Source organism: Carassius gibelio, chromosome A5, assembly GCF_023724105.1.
Source record: "Carassius gibelio isolate Cgi1373 ecotype wild population from Czech Republic chromosome A5, carGib1.2-hapl.c, whole genome shotgun sequence".
NCBI lineage: Eukaryota > Metazoa > Chordata > Actinopteri > Cypriniformes > Cyprinidae > Carassius > Carassius gibelio.
The window spans coordinates 28,037,818-28,055,063 of NC_068375.1; the positions used below are offsets into that span (position 1 = coordinate 28,037,818).

General features: G+C 38.9%; 1 protein-coding gene and 1 pseudogene across 1 annotated transcript; both read right to left on the bottom strand.

Annotated features, from left to right (window-relative positions):
- Positions 1-1,976: 1,976 nt before the first annotated feature.
- On the bottom strand, positions 1,977-5,957 carry LOC128009481 (vesicle-associated membrane protein 8). Its single transcript, XM_052592953.1, has 3 exons — positions 5,756-5,957; positions 3,822-3,986; positions 1,977-3,636 (listed from the first exon to the last, which is right to left on the bottom strand). Exons 1-3 carry the CDS (start codon positions 5,780-5,782, stop codon positions 3,454-3,456), a joined length of 375 nt encoding a protein of 124 aa, XP_052448913.1. The 5' UTR covers positions 5,783-5,957; the 3' UTR covers positions 1,977-3,453.
- Positions 5,958-10,419: 4,462 nt separating this feature from the next.
- On the bottom strand, positions 10,420-16,851 carry LOC128014986 (condensin complex subunit 2-like; annotated as a pseudogene).
- Between the last annotated feature and the right edge of the window lie 395 nt (positions 16,852-17,246).

The window sequence follows — 17,246 nt, forward strand, 5'->3', positions numbered from 1 at the left end:
TCGCATCGAGCATGACTACGCATTGCCCGCTATGGTTCTCCCTACGCTCCCCATCGCCCCTGGGCGTGGATGCGTTAGCTCACAGCTGGCCCAAGACCAGTCTGTATGCTTTTCCTCCGATTCGTTTGATCCCAGCGGTATTATGCAGATTACGCCGGGACAGAGTGGAACAGCTGCTGCTGGTGGCTCCGCGATGGCACACGCAGCCGTGGTTTGCGGATCTGATCAGTCTGCTAGCGGGCTCTCCGTGGGAGATTCCCATCAGACAGGATTTATTATCACAAGCACAGGGGCTGATTTGGCACCCGAGGCCAGATCTGTGGAAACTGTGGGCGTGGCCACTGAGCGGAGTGCGTTAGTATGTCCCGGTCTTTCTGCTGAAACTACTGAGACTATATTGAGTTCTAGAGCAGCTTCTACGAGACGCTTATATGCTTTCAAGTGGAGACTGTTTACAGCCTGGTGTGGTAATCATAATGTGGATCCAGTTTACTGCCCAGTGGCTTCAGTGCTGGAGTTCCTCCAGGAGCGTTTCTCGGATGGCGTTACACCAGCCACTTTAAAGGTTTACGTGGCAGCCATTTCAGCTTACCACGAATGCATAGGCGGTGCCTCTGTGGGGCGTCATCCATTAGTTTCTCGTTTCATACAGGGTGCGCGACGGCTGAGGCCTTTCCGCCCTGTGCGAGTTCCTTCATGGGATTTATCCATTGTGTTGTTAGGTTTATCAGGGCATCCGTTTGAGCCCTTGGAGACCGTATCGGATAAAATCCTGACATTGAAGACACTTCTTCTCATGGCTTTATCCTCCCTCAAGAGAGTTGGGGATTTACAGGCTCTTTCTGTTTCACCCTCATGCATGGAATTTGCACCAGGCTCTGTGAAGGTGCTGCTGCGGCCCAGGCCTAACTATGTTCCTAAGGTCGCATCTAACCCTTTTCGCTTTCAGCAAGTGGTTCTGGAAGCTTTTTCGCCTGCCGAGGCCGGGTCAGGAGATCTAAGTCTTTGCCCTGTGAGAGCTTTAAAGACTTATGTGGATCGCACAGCTCCTTGGCGAGGTTCTGACCAGCTGTTTGTCTGCTTTGGACATAAAAGTAAGGGCCATGCAGTTACAAAACAGCGCATGTCCCATTGGCTGGTGGAGGCGATTTCTTTGGCCTATGAGGCGCGCGGACTCGCTTCGCCCTTAGGGGTTAAGGCTCATTCCACTCGAGCTGTAGCTTCTTCTCAAGCTTTTCTCAGTGGCTCTTCTATGGATGATATCTGTGCTGCGGCAGGATGGTCCTCACCGAGCACTTTTATCAAATCCTACAGTCTGGATGTGAGGATGGCCCCTGGCTCCCGGGTTCTCTCCGCTTGAGCAGTTGCTTCCTCGGATCTCAGTTATCAGGTACGTCAGGCGTTTTGGTATATCGTTCCCATACGTGGTGACGTCACCGCAGCATCGAAGTGACCTATGATAGGGAACATCTCGGTTACGTATGTAACCTTGGTTCCCTGAATAGGGAACGAGATGCTGCGGTTCTGGCCGTTCCGTACCTTGATAACTCTTCATCTTCAGTCATGAAATCTGAGCGAAATGGCGCGCTGCACCCAGGTATATCATGCTCGCGCATGCGCAGGGTGGTGCTATGCGCCATTTGGCCAATAGGATTGGCGGGATGGTATAGGGCTTCAGACATTCGTCACACCAGAGGTGTTCCCATACGTGGTGACGTCACCGCAGCATCTCGTTCCCTATTCAGGGAACCAAGGTTACATACGTAACCGAGATGTTTCCTATTGCTGTGTACACCACTTATTGGTTTTCTTAACAGCTAAGGTCAAAACAAGCTTTTTGTCCCTCTAGATATTTACTGCTAATTGGTGAATATACTAAATTAATACAATCCCATGCAATATTAGAAAATTATTTACCATTAGTGCAATATCATGATAACAACAAATTAGAGGAAGATCAAAAATGTCATACTCTGTTTTACTGAGATCAAATATTTATTTACAAATTATCAGGTTTCCCAGATCTTACAGGTTGTTTATGCTAGTAAGACTCTCATTCAAGGCACTTAAATGGTTTTTGATTAGTATTTGCAGTAGATGATTAAAAAAAAATTCAATGTCTTGATCAAAATTATTTTTCTTTGATTAAATGGTTTGTTTATAATAACAAAAATGCTTAAACACCTCCTATTTTTACATACAGTAAAGTGATAATGGAAGCAACAAGAAATCCAGCATAATAAGACTCAGGTTTACAAACATTCGAACAGTCAAGTCATTCTGACTACATATAGATAATCCAGTGCCTTGACCTCTCCCAAGCAAAATGCATAAAGCTACCCAGCAGACTAATTTAAGATCAGCCAACAAGAACATTCAGAGAACTAATTTTCATTGGCTGAAAAAGTGGTAGTGTTTATCAATAAAAACTGCAAACTGAAAATTACAGTATGGACTCTTATACATTCCTCCTGTTCTCGAAACATTAACAAAGTTATGCATCTTGGGTTTCACTCAGCTCCCACAGAGCAAGGCCAAACTTTTGATGCAGTACACTCAAATTCTGATTACAGTACTAACTGCATGCCGTACAGTGCAAGTGTTACACTGCATGTAAAATACAATACAGTGATTTATTAGGACACAGAAAATACCCATCAATCCCTATCAAAATTTCTAATCTAAATGACCTTGTTCAGGTGCTCTTGTTACATTTAAAAATTCTAATTCATTATATAGGACAATAAATCTGTCCCTGTTTTGAAGTTTGGGGCATTGCCAATTTTCAGTAAAGGTAACTAATCCAAACATTCAGGAAAATTAATCCAAACATTTTACAACTTTATAATTTCCTCAATGAAATGGTGTGTTTGGGTAATGCAACAGCTGTAAGAACACATTCTTGTTTGACCTTATTCAAGTAACATAATTGTAGACAAAAGCACAAAGACAGTGACCCATCAAATACAAGACACATTAAGTTCTAAAAGTATTCCATAATTACAAGTAACATCTTATAATCTAATATAACAGTCTTAAATATACTTCATAATTCAATAGATAGAACTTTCACCCATTACCTTCGTCGGATCAATGCCGTTATATGACTATTTCAAGGCTTCCTTCATTATGAACAATATTGCCAGTTCTTTTACAATTGGGGCACTTTATCATGCTTTAGGGACCATAAAGACAGCTGAAGTGGCCACTAGGATGGTTTTTCAGGAGGAGAGAAGTAGAAGTACTTTTTAAAGTCCTCCACTTCAAGGTTTCGAAGCTGTCATTATAAGGTGGTGTGATATCATGAGATATGAAGGTACAGGAGCAAAATGTGCAAATAAAAGGTATGTGTGTGAATTCCAGAAATTATGTTTTAGTGTGTGGACATGGTTATATATATATTATATATATATATATATCTGTATGTGTGAGCATTTGTAACTGATAGAAATCCTATGGTGGTCTCACAGTGGGAGGTTTGGGTGCAGGTGAACTGGTTGGGATCACACCAGTAGCGAGGAATATGACAATCAGTACAATGATGAGGACTATCACAACAATAACCACAATCAGCTTCACGTTCTTCCACCAGTAGGCACGTGCAACCTTCTGAGAGGTGTGCTTGAAGTTCTGGGCCTAAAAAGCAGGACAAAAGACCAGTGCAATGTCAGCTAGTGTGGGACTATAGCTGCATACATTAACCTATCAGTTAAAAGTCAGGGGAAAGTAACATTCAGCAAGGACACATTGAATTGATCACAAAATACAGTAATGCAAAATGTTACAAAAGATTATGAATAAATGCTGTTTGAAAGACACACCCCAGCTTGCAGGTCTTCAGATTTGTCCATAAGATCATCTAGTCTTTCTCCTCGGGCCAGGATCCGATCTACATTCTGGGTCATAATATCCTTGACCCCATCCACTTGAGACTGCAGAGCTTTAACTGGATCCACCGGCTGGGAAGCCTCTCCTTCTCTTGGCTCCTGCATTGAGTGGAATTAAAAACCAAAATGGCTCCAGTCATACACTGTACTTAGTTATGAAAATCTGGGAAGTTTCTAAAAGGTTCTGTTATGCAAAAGCCCATAATCATAAGATATAATGTGCATAAAATTACTTACCCGGTTATATTCACCAAAATGTCAAGAGTTAAATTATTTATCTAGGGAATCCAGAGATTTGTAATACACTGGTTTTGCTGAGATTGATCAATTAAACTAAGACTAGTTCTCAAAAAAGTTATGAAATTATTTTATTGACCGGAGTGGTTCTTGAGGCAATGTTTTTTGGGTATGAGGAGATCTAAAATAAGACATAAATAATGTTTGTATGTGTGAAACACTGCATAATATACACTCATTTACATACACAAACTGTGCATTGACATCAAATTGTGTGATTTTTACATGCATATGAATTTACGAAGAGCTACATTTAATAATTCTGATATAAGAAAATTATTTATGCTATTATCAACATTCAGTAATTACTGTTAAACAGTGCTGCCCATTTCTATATTCAATAAAATAATCTCATTTAAAAGAACTACAATAAACTACATAAAAAAAAAAAATAGTACTCAGTAAGGCCTTTAGATGTGAGATTACACAAATTATATTGACATCAGTGACGTAACAAGATAGCTTTACCACAATCACAGTACTGTAACACTGGTAAATTCAGTTACAAGACCCATAATAACCATCTTTTGCACTGTTATTTTTGGCAGTATGGTAATCAGAACAGTAAATTATGTTTTTTTAGCCACGTCAAACACTTTCTCTCTCACAGCTGAAACTTCATAAACAAAGGTGTTACCAAGAAACCAAACGCAATGCTACGTCACTACCTGTCCTACCCTTTCTATTCAAGTCACGGGCTGGTATCACAAGGCCTTCAAATGGCAGAAAGCTATTAGGTAACAGATACTGACAGCCTGAAGTACCATTACTGTGGCAAAATGGGGCCATGTGGTATCTATAACTATAATGTGATAGCAACAGCATAATAAAAAGTCAAAATATATCCATCTTCCTTATAAAATACCTTTAATAGCATCCCAATGTTTTCAAAAACAAACATCACAATTTTACACGTCCTGTCGAACGTTATTTTAACCAGAAAATATGTCTTTTATTGTGGTACTTTTTAAATTATTATTTAAAACAGTTGATTCATTTGAAGCAACCCATCACGCGGATCTCAATTTTGATTCAATTCAACGTGTGATGTGATCAGTATGTTTGTAAAATGCCGTTAAAACATGTCTAAATTAAGTAACCATCTAAAATTAATCAACCATTAGCTAAACAACAGTCGGTTGTGTCTCGTAAACCGGTTATGCTTCACAACTCAAGGTAAAATCAATCCATCTGTGTAAACAAATCTGTACAAGAAAGTTGCAATGCAAACTGGACGAAGGTTAAGTGTTAAAGTATTACCTAATCCGCATATTTGTTTTAGAAATCCTAACCAAATTAGCGACGTTAACCCACAACAGTAAAGCATAAACTAAGGCTATAACTTGAAAAACAAGCTTCGCCCTGTTTTGAGTTCGCCAACTCACATCGACTGGTACAACTAAAATATAAAAAAATACCCACCTGCTCGACACTTTTATACCATTAAAAATAATTTGATTTACACATACACATATAAGAACCGTATTTACACAGTAGTTCGTTTTAAATTCAATGAGCGATGCAACAACAAACACACACCTGCTGCTGAAAGGCGTTCATTCTTAACTTACCGTACTATTTTGATCAGCCAACCCCATGATTTCGCTGTTTGGTGTTTTAATTTACTCCACGGGATATTTTTTTGAACGCTTTATCCTTTACAGTTAAAGTGTTTGTAACTTTCTTCGAATGACCGACAGATGTAAACCGCGTCAACACTTCCTGGTCTCTAATTCAGCCTTTTCCTCCAGCGAAGCATTTCAATAGGTCCACCTCTGTAGCGCCACTTCCCATAACATCCTCAAGAGGGCGCTGGATTGATGACGTATAAACACCTGTAAGGTGAGAGCGCACTCTCATCAAGCCGTCAACATGTTTTGCACGTGATTGTTCTCATATGACCAGACAGGCCAGCGAGTCACTGACTTTTTTAAAGAAAAAATAAATAAAATAAATAATGCTTATGTGATTACCACCCCAGTGTTCATGTCATGAAAGTTTGTTTTCAAAGTACATAGTCTTAAAATTATTAGGGTTAAACGATTCGACGTTTATGATCGAAACTAAACTCTTTTCTTCCGCCAATGTAAGAATTGGCTCCACCTAAATGCCTCGAGCATCACATGTATTCATCTCCAGCACTATTGCATTTCAAAATTACAACACTACACACAAAACAATACATATACAGATAAAGAATTCTCAAACAATAATTTTATAACTTTTATCGTTCCAAATCACATGTATAGCATACATATAAAAGAAACCTCAATTTCCAAAAAGAAGTTTTACAATTTAAATAAAAAATAACGATAATTAGTCACTGAAAACAGTAACTTCATATTTACTGTTACCAAATCAACTTAAACAAGTTGTTAAAACAGGCCAAACATCAAAGCTATCATTATTCATGCACTGCATCCTGTTTTCTTTTTGTTTTTGTTTTTCTAGTACATGCTTGACAACTTTCAGCTTCACTCAGATTTTTTTTTTAATCTAGTTCCCTGTACAACATTTTTAACATAATACTGACATCATCCTTCTCTTGAAAGGAGAAGAAACTGTTTAGGCCACACATACTGTAGGTGTTTTACATGACATGAAGAACATATGAATCTGCATTTACAATTTGATACAAAAAGATTTTTGTATAAAAGATCTGTATCAGTTTTCAGTGGCCTTGTTTAATGATGATATCTGTCATGCCGTCAATCTTGTGCAACTCCAAGTTCTTGTTCATGGAAATAAGAGCTTTTAGATTTACAACAATCAAATGTTGTGATAATTCAGGAGATCACAAATACGTAAATAGGGCTGTAATGATACATGTATTTGTATTGAACCATCACTGTATGGACATCTCGGTTTCGGTGCATGAGGTCTTACAAAGAATAGGTAATTCACCCCCAATCCAGAAGGTTGCGCCCACAACAATGCAACTCTATTTGATAACTGGCTGCCAGCAGAAGAACAGCAAATGCCATGAGTTGAGCACTTGATAACAAAGACCACTAGACAATCACCATGTGCTGACTCTGAATGCATCTCTCACAGACTGGCAAAGGAGTACACTAGTCAACATTTGAAGTGGATAAAAACCTTTCATCAAAGTTGTCCTAAAACCTAAAATCAAATTGTGTTCTTGTCTTAGGACAACTGATTAACTTTCTTGATCCACTTCAAATGTTGATTACTGTATGTATACTTTAAAAGCTTGTGCACTCAACTGTTTCTGAAATGGAGCTTTGTGCTCTTGTATCCTGCCTCTCTGATTCGGCACAAATCCAAATATTCCATAATATTACCATATTTGCAATGTAATGTATCTGAATGCCAAACAATTATCTATTATGTAAATTATAGGCTTTGTATTTCAGTCGTGTTCCAGTGATGACACAGGGGCGCACAAGCTGATGTTTGGTTCACTGTATTTTATTTTGATAAAGTACTAACTGTGCTGTCAAGTTAGCAGTGCTGGAACTGATATGTTTTCTGTGTGTGTGTGTGTGTGTGTGTCGCCTGCACCTCCTGATTCAAAACATCTGGGAACATGGGACCCTCCCACAGGACTGGAAGGATGCTAACATTGTTGTCATATACAAGCAGAAAGGAGACCGAGCAGTCTGTGGCAACAGCCGTGGGATATCTCTCCTCTCCATCGCAGGGAAAGTACTGGCCAAGATCATGCTCAGCAGACTGGTTGAGCACATCTCGGAAGCTGTGCTTCCGGAAACGCAGTGTGGCTTCCGGAAGACCAGATCCACAACAGACATGGTTTTTGTCTTGAGGCAGCTGCTGGAGAAGAGTCGAGAGCATCACAAAGACCTTTACGTAGCCTTCATCGATCTCAGCAAAGCCTTTGACACCATCAACCGTGAGTTGCTCTGGAAATACCTATCAAAAATTGGGGTACCACCCAAGTTTCTCAGCATCCTACAGCAGCTGCATGATGGGATGAAAGCCAGAGTCCTCATGGGAGAACTCCAATCAGAGTCTTTCGGGGTAAACGTTGGGGTGAAGCAAGGCTGTGTCCTGGCTCCGATGCTCTTTAACATCCTCCTCTCTGCCATCACCTGCCTTTTCCACCGTGTCCTGGGACATGAAGACGGTGTCCATGTGGAATACCGATTTGACGGAAGCCTCTTCAACATTCGTCGGCTTCAAGCTCACACAAAGACAAAGACCCGCCAGATCTGTGAGCTTCAGTATGCTGATGACTGTGCAGTCTTAGCCCACAGCCCAGACTCTATGCAGTACGCCCTTAACACCATATCCAGTCTGTACCAATCTTTCGGCCTGCAGGTTAACACTCAAAAAACCGAGGTCATGTTCCATCTCACCACCCCCGTTCCCACACCCCCCAGTTTTCACATAAATGGTGTTCCACTTAAATCAGTGGACCACTTCACCTACCTCGGCTCCACTCTGTCCTCAAGCAGCTCCCTTGACACAGAAATACACACTCGGATAAATAAAGCCTCATCATCTTTTGGACGCCTACGCAGCAGGGTTTTTGAAAATCGTAACCTGAAGGTCAGTACCAAGGTTGCGGTTTACAATGCGGTATGTCTCTCCACTCTTCTTTATGGGGCAGAGTCATGGACCTCATACCGCCAGCACATCATCCACCTAGAGGCCTTCCATATTCGCTGCTTACAAAAAATCCTCAGCTTGTCCTGGAAAGATCGAATCCCCCATACAGTCATCCTCAGCAACACCAACTCAATCTGTATGGAAGCTGCTGTGGCCAGAAAACATCTGCGTTGGATAGGGCACACAATACGCATGCCTGAACATCGCCTGCCCTGCCAAGTCCTTTACAGTCAACTAGTGGGTGCGAAATGTTCCGCTGGAGGGCAAAAGCGTCGTTTTAAGGACTATACCAGGGACCTCCTTAAGCGGGCAAACATCCCCCTCACGAAGCTAGAATCTCTGGCACTTGACCGATCAGCCTGGCAGGCCACCTGTGCTGCTGCGGTCTCTCAAATACACCAAACCAACCAAGACCAACGATCCATGAGGCGAATCAAGAGACACCAACGGGCGGCTGGTACCCCCCTGGTATCTGGTTTCCCCTGCTCCATCTGCGGTCGAGTGTGCGGATCAAGGATCGGACTTTACGCCCATGAGAAGTGGCACCAGCGGCAAGGTTGCTGAACCCCCACCCCCCATCCCTATCCCTGGAGCAAGCGTTATCATCGAACACGATGGACAGCTAAGTGTGCGTCTGTCAGTTTCCTTAAACCAGCAGAATCAACTTTAAACACATATTTTCTTAATAATGCATCACCGTATAAAGGTCTGCTTTTATTTGTGTACACTCACAATGAAAACAAAACATTGTGCTTTTGTAAAACAAAGGGCTGGGTGAGTTTCCAGATTTTATCGATTAATTAGAATTCATTGTTTTGCCATTATTTTATTTTTTAGAAATCAAGGAATCGTTAGAAAGAAAAAAAAAATGTAACCACTCACGTGTGACGTGCTTTATGAGGACCAGAAATATAGCACTGAGTGCCATTCACACAGAATGTGTTTTTGTGTTGAAAAAGATGCAACAAGGCAGTGGAAAAGGTTAGGCATGCAAGAAGTTTGGAGTGAACTTTTTTTTAACTTGAGCACCATGTTTTTAGAATGGCGTTTCATGCATGAGATGCTGCAAGAGACGCAATGCACAACAGTCAAACATCCATGGTTACACAGAAGAAAACTATATTAAAACAGTGCAATTGAATAAAAAAAATAAAAAAAAATAAAAACCTCTAAAGAACTACTACTGTATGTCTTATATTACATGTTTGCATCATGGTGACAGGCTGAAAGCTGCTGTTTTGAAAAGAACATTTATAGTTGATAAAAGTCTACTGGTGTTACTGTATACTGTCCCTTCAGTCATTTTGAATTACCTTGACTTTTGAGATTTTCTAAAATAATTTTCCTCTAATTATATCTGAACACATAATATGTATAAGACACGTTTGTACAATATGTTCTTGTAGTTTTTGCATCTTTTCTGCAAAGATATTTAACAAGAGATTTGTTTAGCATTTACATCATGTTGACAACTTCATGTGTGGCCCACTTGGAACAGAATTTTCTTTACCTTTAAAGTAACCTGAATCATGTTATAACAATTTTTTTATTTGACTAGTATTTTGACTAGTTTTTTATTTGACTAAAAATCGTAAAAATAAAATAAAATTTTCAAACATTCAGGGAAAATTGAGACCCAGCCCTATGTGTCACACAGTTTTTTTCCCCCTTGTTTATCTGTAAACAAAATCAAATATATTTTAAGAATGTATTCCCTGTATTTATATATGTACTGCAGATTATATATATATATATATATATATATATATATATAATATATATATATATATATATATATATATATATATATATATATATATATATATAACAATGTAATAATATTTAGTATTTTTGCATATAGGTGAAATTTTTTATTTATATAACTGTCTGTTCAAAATAAATGAAACCTAGCATATTAAATCAGTTTTTTTTCTTTCTGTTGTACTGAAATTGTATGAAACCATAACTCCTGAACCAAGGTACATACCAGATCCTTAGTATTTCTTCAATGAGCAGGAACAGTGAAAAGATACATGGTGCCAAATTTAGAAAAACTGTACCTTTTTTACAAGATTCCTGACAGACTAGCTGAATGATTTTTCTCTAGGAACTTCCGCTATGTATTCCCTATCCACCTGCTAGAAATAGTAATTTAAGTATATAATAAAAAAAAACATAAATCAACTAGTCCAGTGGTTTTCAACCTGTGGTCCGCGGGTGGGCCGCCAATTATTTTCTGTTCATTTCCAGTCCATTCTAGGGCTGTGCGATTAAAAGAAAACGTCCTAAAATCACGATTTGAGCGTGCGCGATTTCTAAATCGCTTTATACCACAATTTTCCGCGGCCCTGACCTCCCGTATCCGATCCCATCAGAATGCATTGCGCCTAGCGCGAGAACAGAGACTGGGCATATGCCTAACTCCAGGTTCACACACTGTCTGTGATGCGCCTTTTTTCTGAGCCAATGTTGACTGATCAGAGCGTTCTCACTGCGGTAAAAGGCTAGAAATTAAAACGTGCAATAATTCATGTCTAACACATGAGCATAGAGTGAATTTGTTAGTGAACAGGATGTTTAAGTGAGAGGAGACACGTTTTAAGTGTGCACACTCTCTCCTCGCAAAGCAGTGTGTATCTGAGCAAGCACGACTGGTTTTGTGACAGAGCAAAGGAAATCTGCGTGCGAACAGAGAGATTCGCACTCGTGCATTATTTTAATGTGCTTTCGCGTTATATTTATGCGCTCTCACTGCTGACCGCATACACTGCAAACACCTGAGGCACCGCTTCAATTAATGAGCTCTATGAAGAATGCATGGCAAAAAAGAAAAAAAAGTCCCTGTATACAGGATTTTTTTTTTTTTTATTTATTTTGCCACAAGTCTATACATTTTTTTACATCTTCACTATAGTGATAATTTTGACTTATGTCTGTTCTAGAGATGACTTTTTGATAAAGCTCTGATTGGTTTTCTTTTGGAAATATGTTTCAAATTAATCCTGAATGCATTTATGACTGTAAAAGCATATCGATGTGTGTCACAATTGCAAAATTGATTAAAAAAAAAATCGCGATAGTTTTTTTTTTTTGTCCATATCGCACAGCCCTAGTTTATTCAATAAATACAGTTTAAAATCTAGCTTCGGAGTACTAAGTTATTAACCCAACAATAGCGGGGTCAGTTAATTTTTTTCAAGTGGGCCGTGCAAACATATGTGTTTGGTTGTGTGGGCCGCGAGCTGAAAAACGTTGGGAACCACTGAACTAGTCAAAAGAAATGTGCAATAATTAAGAAAAAAAGAGTGACTTCTAAACTTAATTAGAAAACACACTGAAAAATACAAGAGCTTTACTAAGCTCAGAGAGTTAAACTTACAATCCTTAGGTGGTTTTTCAGGACTCTCTTTTAGGAGACCCTACATAGTGGTCTTCACCTTCTTCATGTCCATCTGCTTGGCCATCTTGGAATAGTTTATCTCAATAATGTTTAACTAGAGCAAATAACAAATAAAATTAATTAATTAATTGTCCATCCAAAACAACTGAAATAAAAGCTAATAATAACAACAACTGTATAGTGGAGTGGAGTGAAGTAGCCCAAAATCTCTACTCTCATCTTACATTGTGAGGCTCAGGGACGAGACAGTCCTCTCCGTATGTAGAGATGTCATCTGTGTCCAGAGAGAAAGGGTTTGTTGGTCAGTGTGGGATTCATCGGATCCTCCAAAGCCTTCAGCATCCTCACTGTCCCCTTCCTGTTAACAGAAAAATACTAACTGTTAAACAGACTACATGTCTTCATGACTACATAATGACATGTAACAGTACTGTGTGGTGTATCTGAAGACCAGGACAGAAGTTGGCGGTGTCATTGGCGTTGTTGTAGTCATACTCTCCTATGCCATCACCCAGCTCTCCCGATAATCTCTTATTTCCCTTTGCACTGAGCTGGAGTGAGAAAATAATCATAGACATATTAGAAAGATAACTAAAATGAACCAATCTGGCAGTCACACTCCTTCGCAGCCTTCTTCTAATGTTGTTTTAAATTTGCCTCAACCAATATTCTGAAGTGTTCACAGTAATGCAGACAGGAATATAAAACATTCATGAACTTACTGTGTTGGAGGGTTTGAGGCTGAGCTGTGACAGATTACTGGCTGGATATTGGAAGTCAGCTGGAAGCGTGGTTTTCTTATTGCTGCTGTTCAAAGCTGATTTACTAATAGTGGTAGCTGCCTGGAAATAACAAGAATGTCATTGACAGTTTTTATTATTTTTTTATCATAATGTGCTGCTGACTTGTAAAAGCTTAAAAAAAATAATAGAGGGATTAAATAGCATTGTATGAATTGCCGTTATAAAGCTTTTGTCTGTTATTTAAGTCATGAAAATATATGAGAATTAACAAATGCAAACGTACTCTAGTTATCCGAAAGGAATTATGAAAGCTGATTTCTCCTTTAAAGTCAATTATGAGAGGATTCCTTGGTGCTCGCATCCGAGGTTCTTTGTCTGGTTTGTGATCCTCTAGACAGGATAAATTAGAAATTGTGTATAAAAATAAATAAATAAGAAAGTGATAAAATCAACAATAGGATATATACACTCAAAGGGTAATCTATGATTTACGCCTATGTCCAGGTTTGAAGAGCCAGCAACCAGGCCCGACCCAAGTGGCCATGGTCCTGGGACTGAAGTACCAATATTCTCTGGGCTGATCAGACAACTGTTGACACATAGTCGCAATATCCACCTTGCCAATAGGAATAGCGCCTCTGTTAATAACACAAATACACCTCACAGTGGATGGACAACAAAACAGCACAGAACAAATTTTGATGCAAATAAAATGAGTTATTCTAAATAGTCAGAGATATAAAATACAACATGACAATATAGCAGCTAAGGTCAGGTCGAGTTTAGGATTGACAGTCTTCGGAATGATGTCTAAATAAGTGGAAATGTACAATATTGAGCCACAAGTATTCACTCATTGTGAACTCAGTGTGAAACAGTCAAACACTTTGGTGCCATACATGTAAGATCTAATCCTTTATGAGGGCTTTTTGAATAAGCTTCTCTGTGTTCCTTAAACTCCTCACTGTCTCCTTGTCTGCCCTCTTCCACTTCTACATCTGCATCAAAATTATCCCCAAAACCTGGACCCTCATCCTCATCTGGCTCAATGTCTGCATTGACATCGAATGCGTGCTCTCCCTGATTCATCTTCACAAGCAGCTGGTTGAGGTTTGTGCTCTATATTGACAATATGAAAGAGAATCACATCAATATAAAACACTTGATATCACACTTACACTACTTTAAGAATTTAATACTTTTTCTAGCAAGGACACATTAAACTGATCAAAAGTGAGAGTACAGACATTCATAATGTTACAAAATATTTCTAAATAAGGATTTCTACAAAAGATTTTTAAAAAAATGCTTTTGAATTTCAAATAATTCTGAAAGAAAAAAAAAACAACATCAATAAAACATAAAAAAGAATTCACCTGCTCAGGACTCCATCTAGTAAAAGGAGAAATCATTTAAAGATGGACAAACAGGCTTGTCCTCTAGTGTCTTTAGATGACCTGGAAGAATCAAAAAGGCATGATTACATTCACTCATGTTGTCAAACCACTCAGTGTGGTTGTAGCTCACAACACATGAATAAACATTTAAGCTATGAATACAGAATATTACTTCGTAAACACAAAAGTAAACTGTCCCATGACTTTGAACAGAGTGTGATGTTTAAAGCTGATTTACCTATAAATGGTGAGGCAGGTACATGTTGACGGGGCACCTTGCAAAGGTGGCGGCTGTGACTTCAGCAAGGTCATATGTGAAGGAAAGTGCAGCTCACAGCGAATGTCTCGACTGAACAGCACAGAGAGGAACACTCCTGCTGTACTGTTCTCATCGAAGGAAGCAGCCATGCGCTGGAACATGGGGTCAACCTGCACAAAGAATGTTTCAGGGATTCCTGTAGATTATGCCACCTTCAAAAATGCTTGGGGATCCCACAACAAATTAACTTAAGACATATAAGAAATAAACCCAAGAAAGTTTTTGGACACTTTTCAGTATATGTACTGTACAAGAATTCTCAACTACTTGATTGTTATTTACCTTCTTTTTAACACAGGGGTGGGAGCGGCCATTTGTAACCTGAATGTGCGAGGCATCTTCTTTTAGTTATTTTTAGCTGGACAATGCAGCAGGTTATGCTGCAAACTGGTATTTCTTGTTATTTTAATGCATACATGCAGTAAAACAATATATATATATCGTATTTTTCGGACTATAAGTCGCACCGGTCCAAAAATACGTCATGATGAGGAAAAAAACATATATAAGTCAAGTTGCACTGGACTATAAGTAGCATTTATTTAGAATCAAGAACCAAGATAAAACATTACCATCTACAGCCGCGAGAGGGCGCTCTATGCCTTCAGTGTATACTACAGGAGCACTGAGCAGCATAGAGTGCCCTCTCGCGGCGGTAGACGGTAATGATTTCTCTTGGTTGATTACTCTCGGTTCATGTCAAATTAATTTTGATAAATAAGTCCAGCCAAACTATGAAAAAAAGTGTGATTTATAGTCTGGAAAATACGGTATATAATATACAATATATAGCAAATCTCAACTGATTTTTATTTAGCTGCAAAATCTAACAAAATTATCTCCAAGCTTGTACAGTATATAAAGTTTGATATACACAAGTATGTCCAACTTTATTTGCATACATACAGTATAGAAACACTGGGCAATATATTCTATGCGGCACACCTCAACGATGGATTGCTTGTAAACCATATCACCCAGCTCTAATGTGCTGAATGCAATTATGAGGTATAAAAAATATTAAGATATAATAAACATTACTATCACAATTTTCTATGAAGCTACTTTGAAACAATGTTTATTGTGAGAAATGCCATACAAACTAATTTGACTTCACTTATCAGTCATATTATTCACCTCACACTTCATCTCTGATTCAGAGAGATTGATGTTGCTGAGGTTCTGCTCCACCGTCTTCTTCTTCTACCCACTCTCTTTTGGTTTGGCCTTAGATCCCAAGCCTCCCAGGACTCTTTAAGCATTTGCGTGGACCGCATCCACTCTCACTGCATAGATTTTTGTGCTGGCATCCAGGGTCCCCGCTGACAAGGTGTAGACCAAATGCATTCTTTGTGGTAATTTTCTGCAAAGGTTAGGCAACAAGTCATAGTCCTGCTGCACTTCAGATGCACACAAAACAGGAAAACAGGAAATGCAGCGTACATGAATATCAACTCACATTTTCAGTAGAAAGTTTTATGCAGGTTGAATAATGCTCAGATATCTAGGGATTTTGTAGGGATTTTACTAATCCCTACCAGCAGAGAGCACCATTGAGTTACATTCAAACCGCTGTCCTAAAATAATACGATTTGAAGCAAATCAGTCAAACGGGACTCGTTTTTATGTTATGTGTAATAAATTAATGTTTACTTCAGAGGTTATTTTGCCGTGTTTATGGTCTTTTGGGGCAGGATACGCGATATATTGAAATCGTTTAGGTGGGTGTGTCTGCTGCGCACTGATGAGACAGGCTTCACTTTAATGACGTCATGAGCAACCCAGTTCTATAGTATAGATCAGTGGATTGCACGCAAAATACTTCATACTTTCATTTTATTCCACAATAACGGTCAAACTCAGCACAATACATATTTTATCTGATTACATTATAAATTATAAATTATTATAAATTATAAATTAGCCTATATTTATTTTCTTTAATTAGAATGCGTTAAAATGTAAACATGTGAATTATAAACATATCTGAAGTAATGCCATTAAATAATGAACTTTATTCTATTTCTATAGATTTCAAGAAAGTAATATTGGAATTCAGTAGATAATGCAATATGAGATATTAGCATCATACCAGCCTCTGTAGCATCATCGTATTGTTGACCGGCGTAAACTACAAAACTAACGGATTTCTCGTTGTCTGCAAAGATGGCAGTAAAATCGCAGAAAGTGTCTGAAAACTTACCTTTCTGTCCATTACTCCTAGTATTTCAACCTAATGATTAGAGTGTCAACCCGGCGATATTCCAGTCTGACTGTCTGATTGCCACAATGTCAGCTAGTTTCTTTGCCTAAAACATTGAGAGTAGCCTAAGTTTTAGAGAGAAAAGATGCTATTAATGCTCCTTCACTTCTTCGATGACCATCATGGTTCAGATCAATCCTCATCATGGTTCATATCAATCCTCACTGTGATCGCCAAGGCCCTAGTGCAACATGTGTTGTGCAACACACATAGGCTACAAGGTCTAAACATGCGACAAACTGATAATCAGTATTCCTCGTTTTTATTTTTATTTCAGTTAACGACAATGTTTTTTCCCACCTACTTTTCCCACCTGATTCTGTCCCTTTGTGGGGTATTTGGTCTTC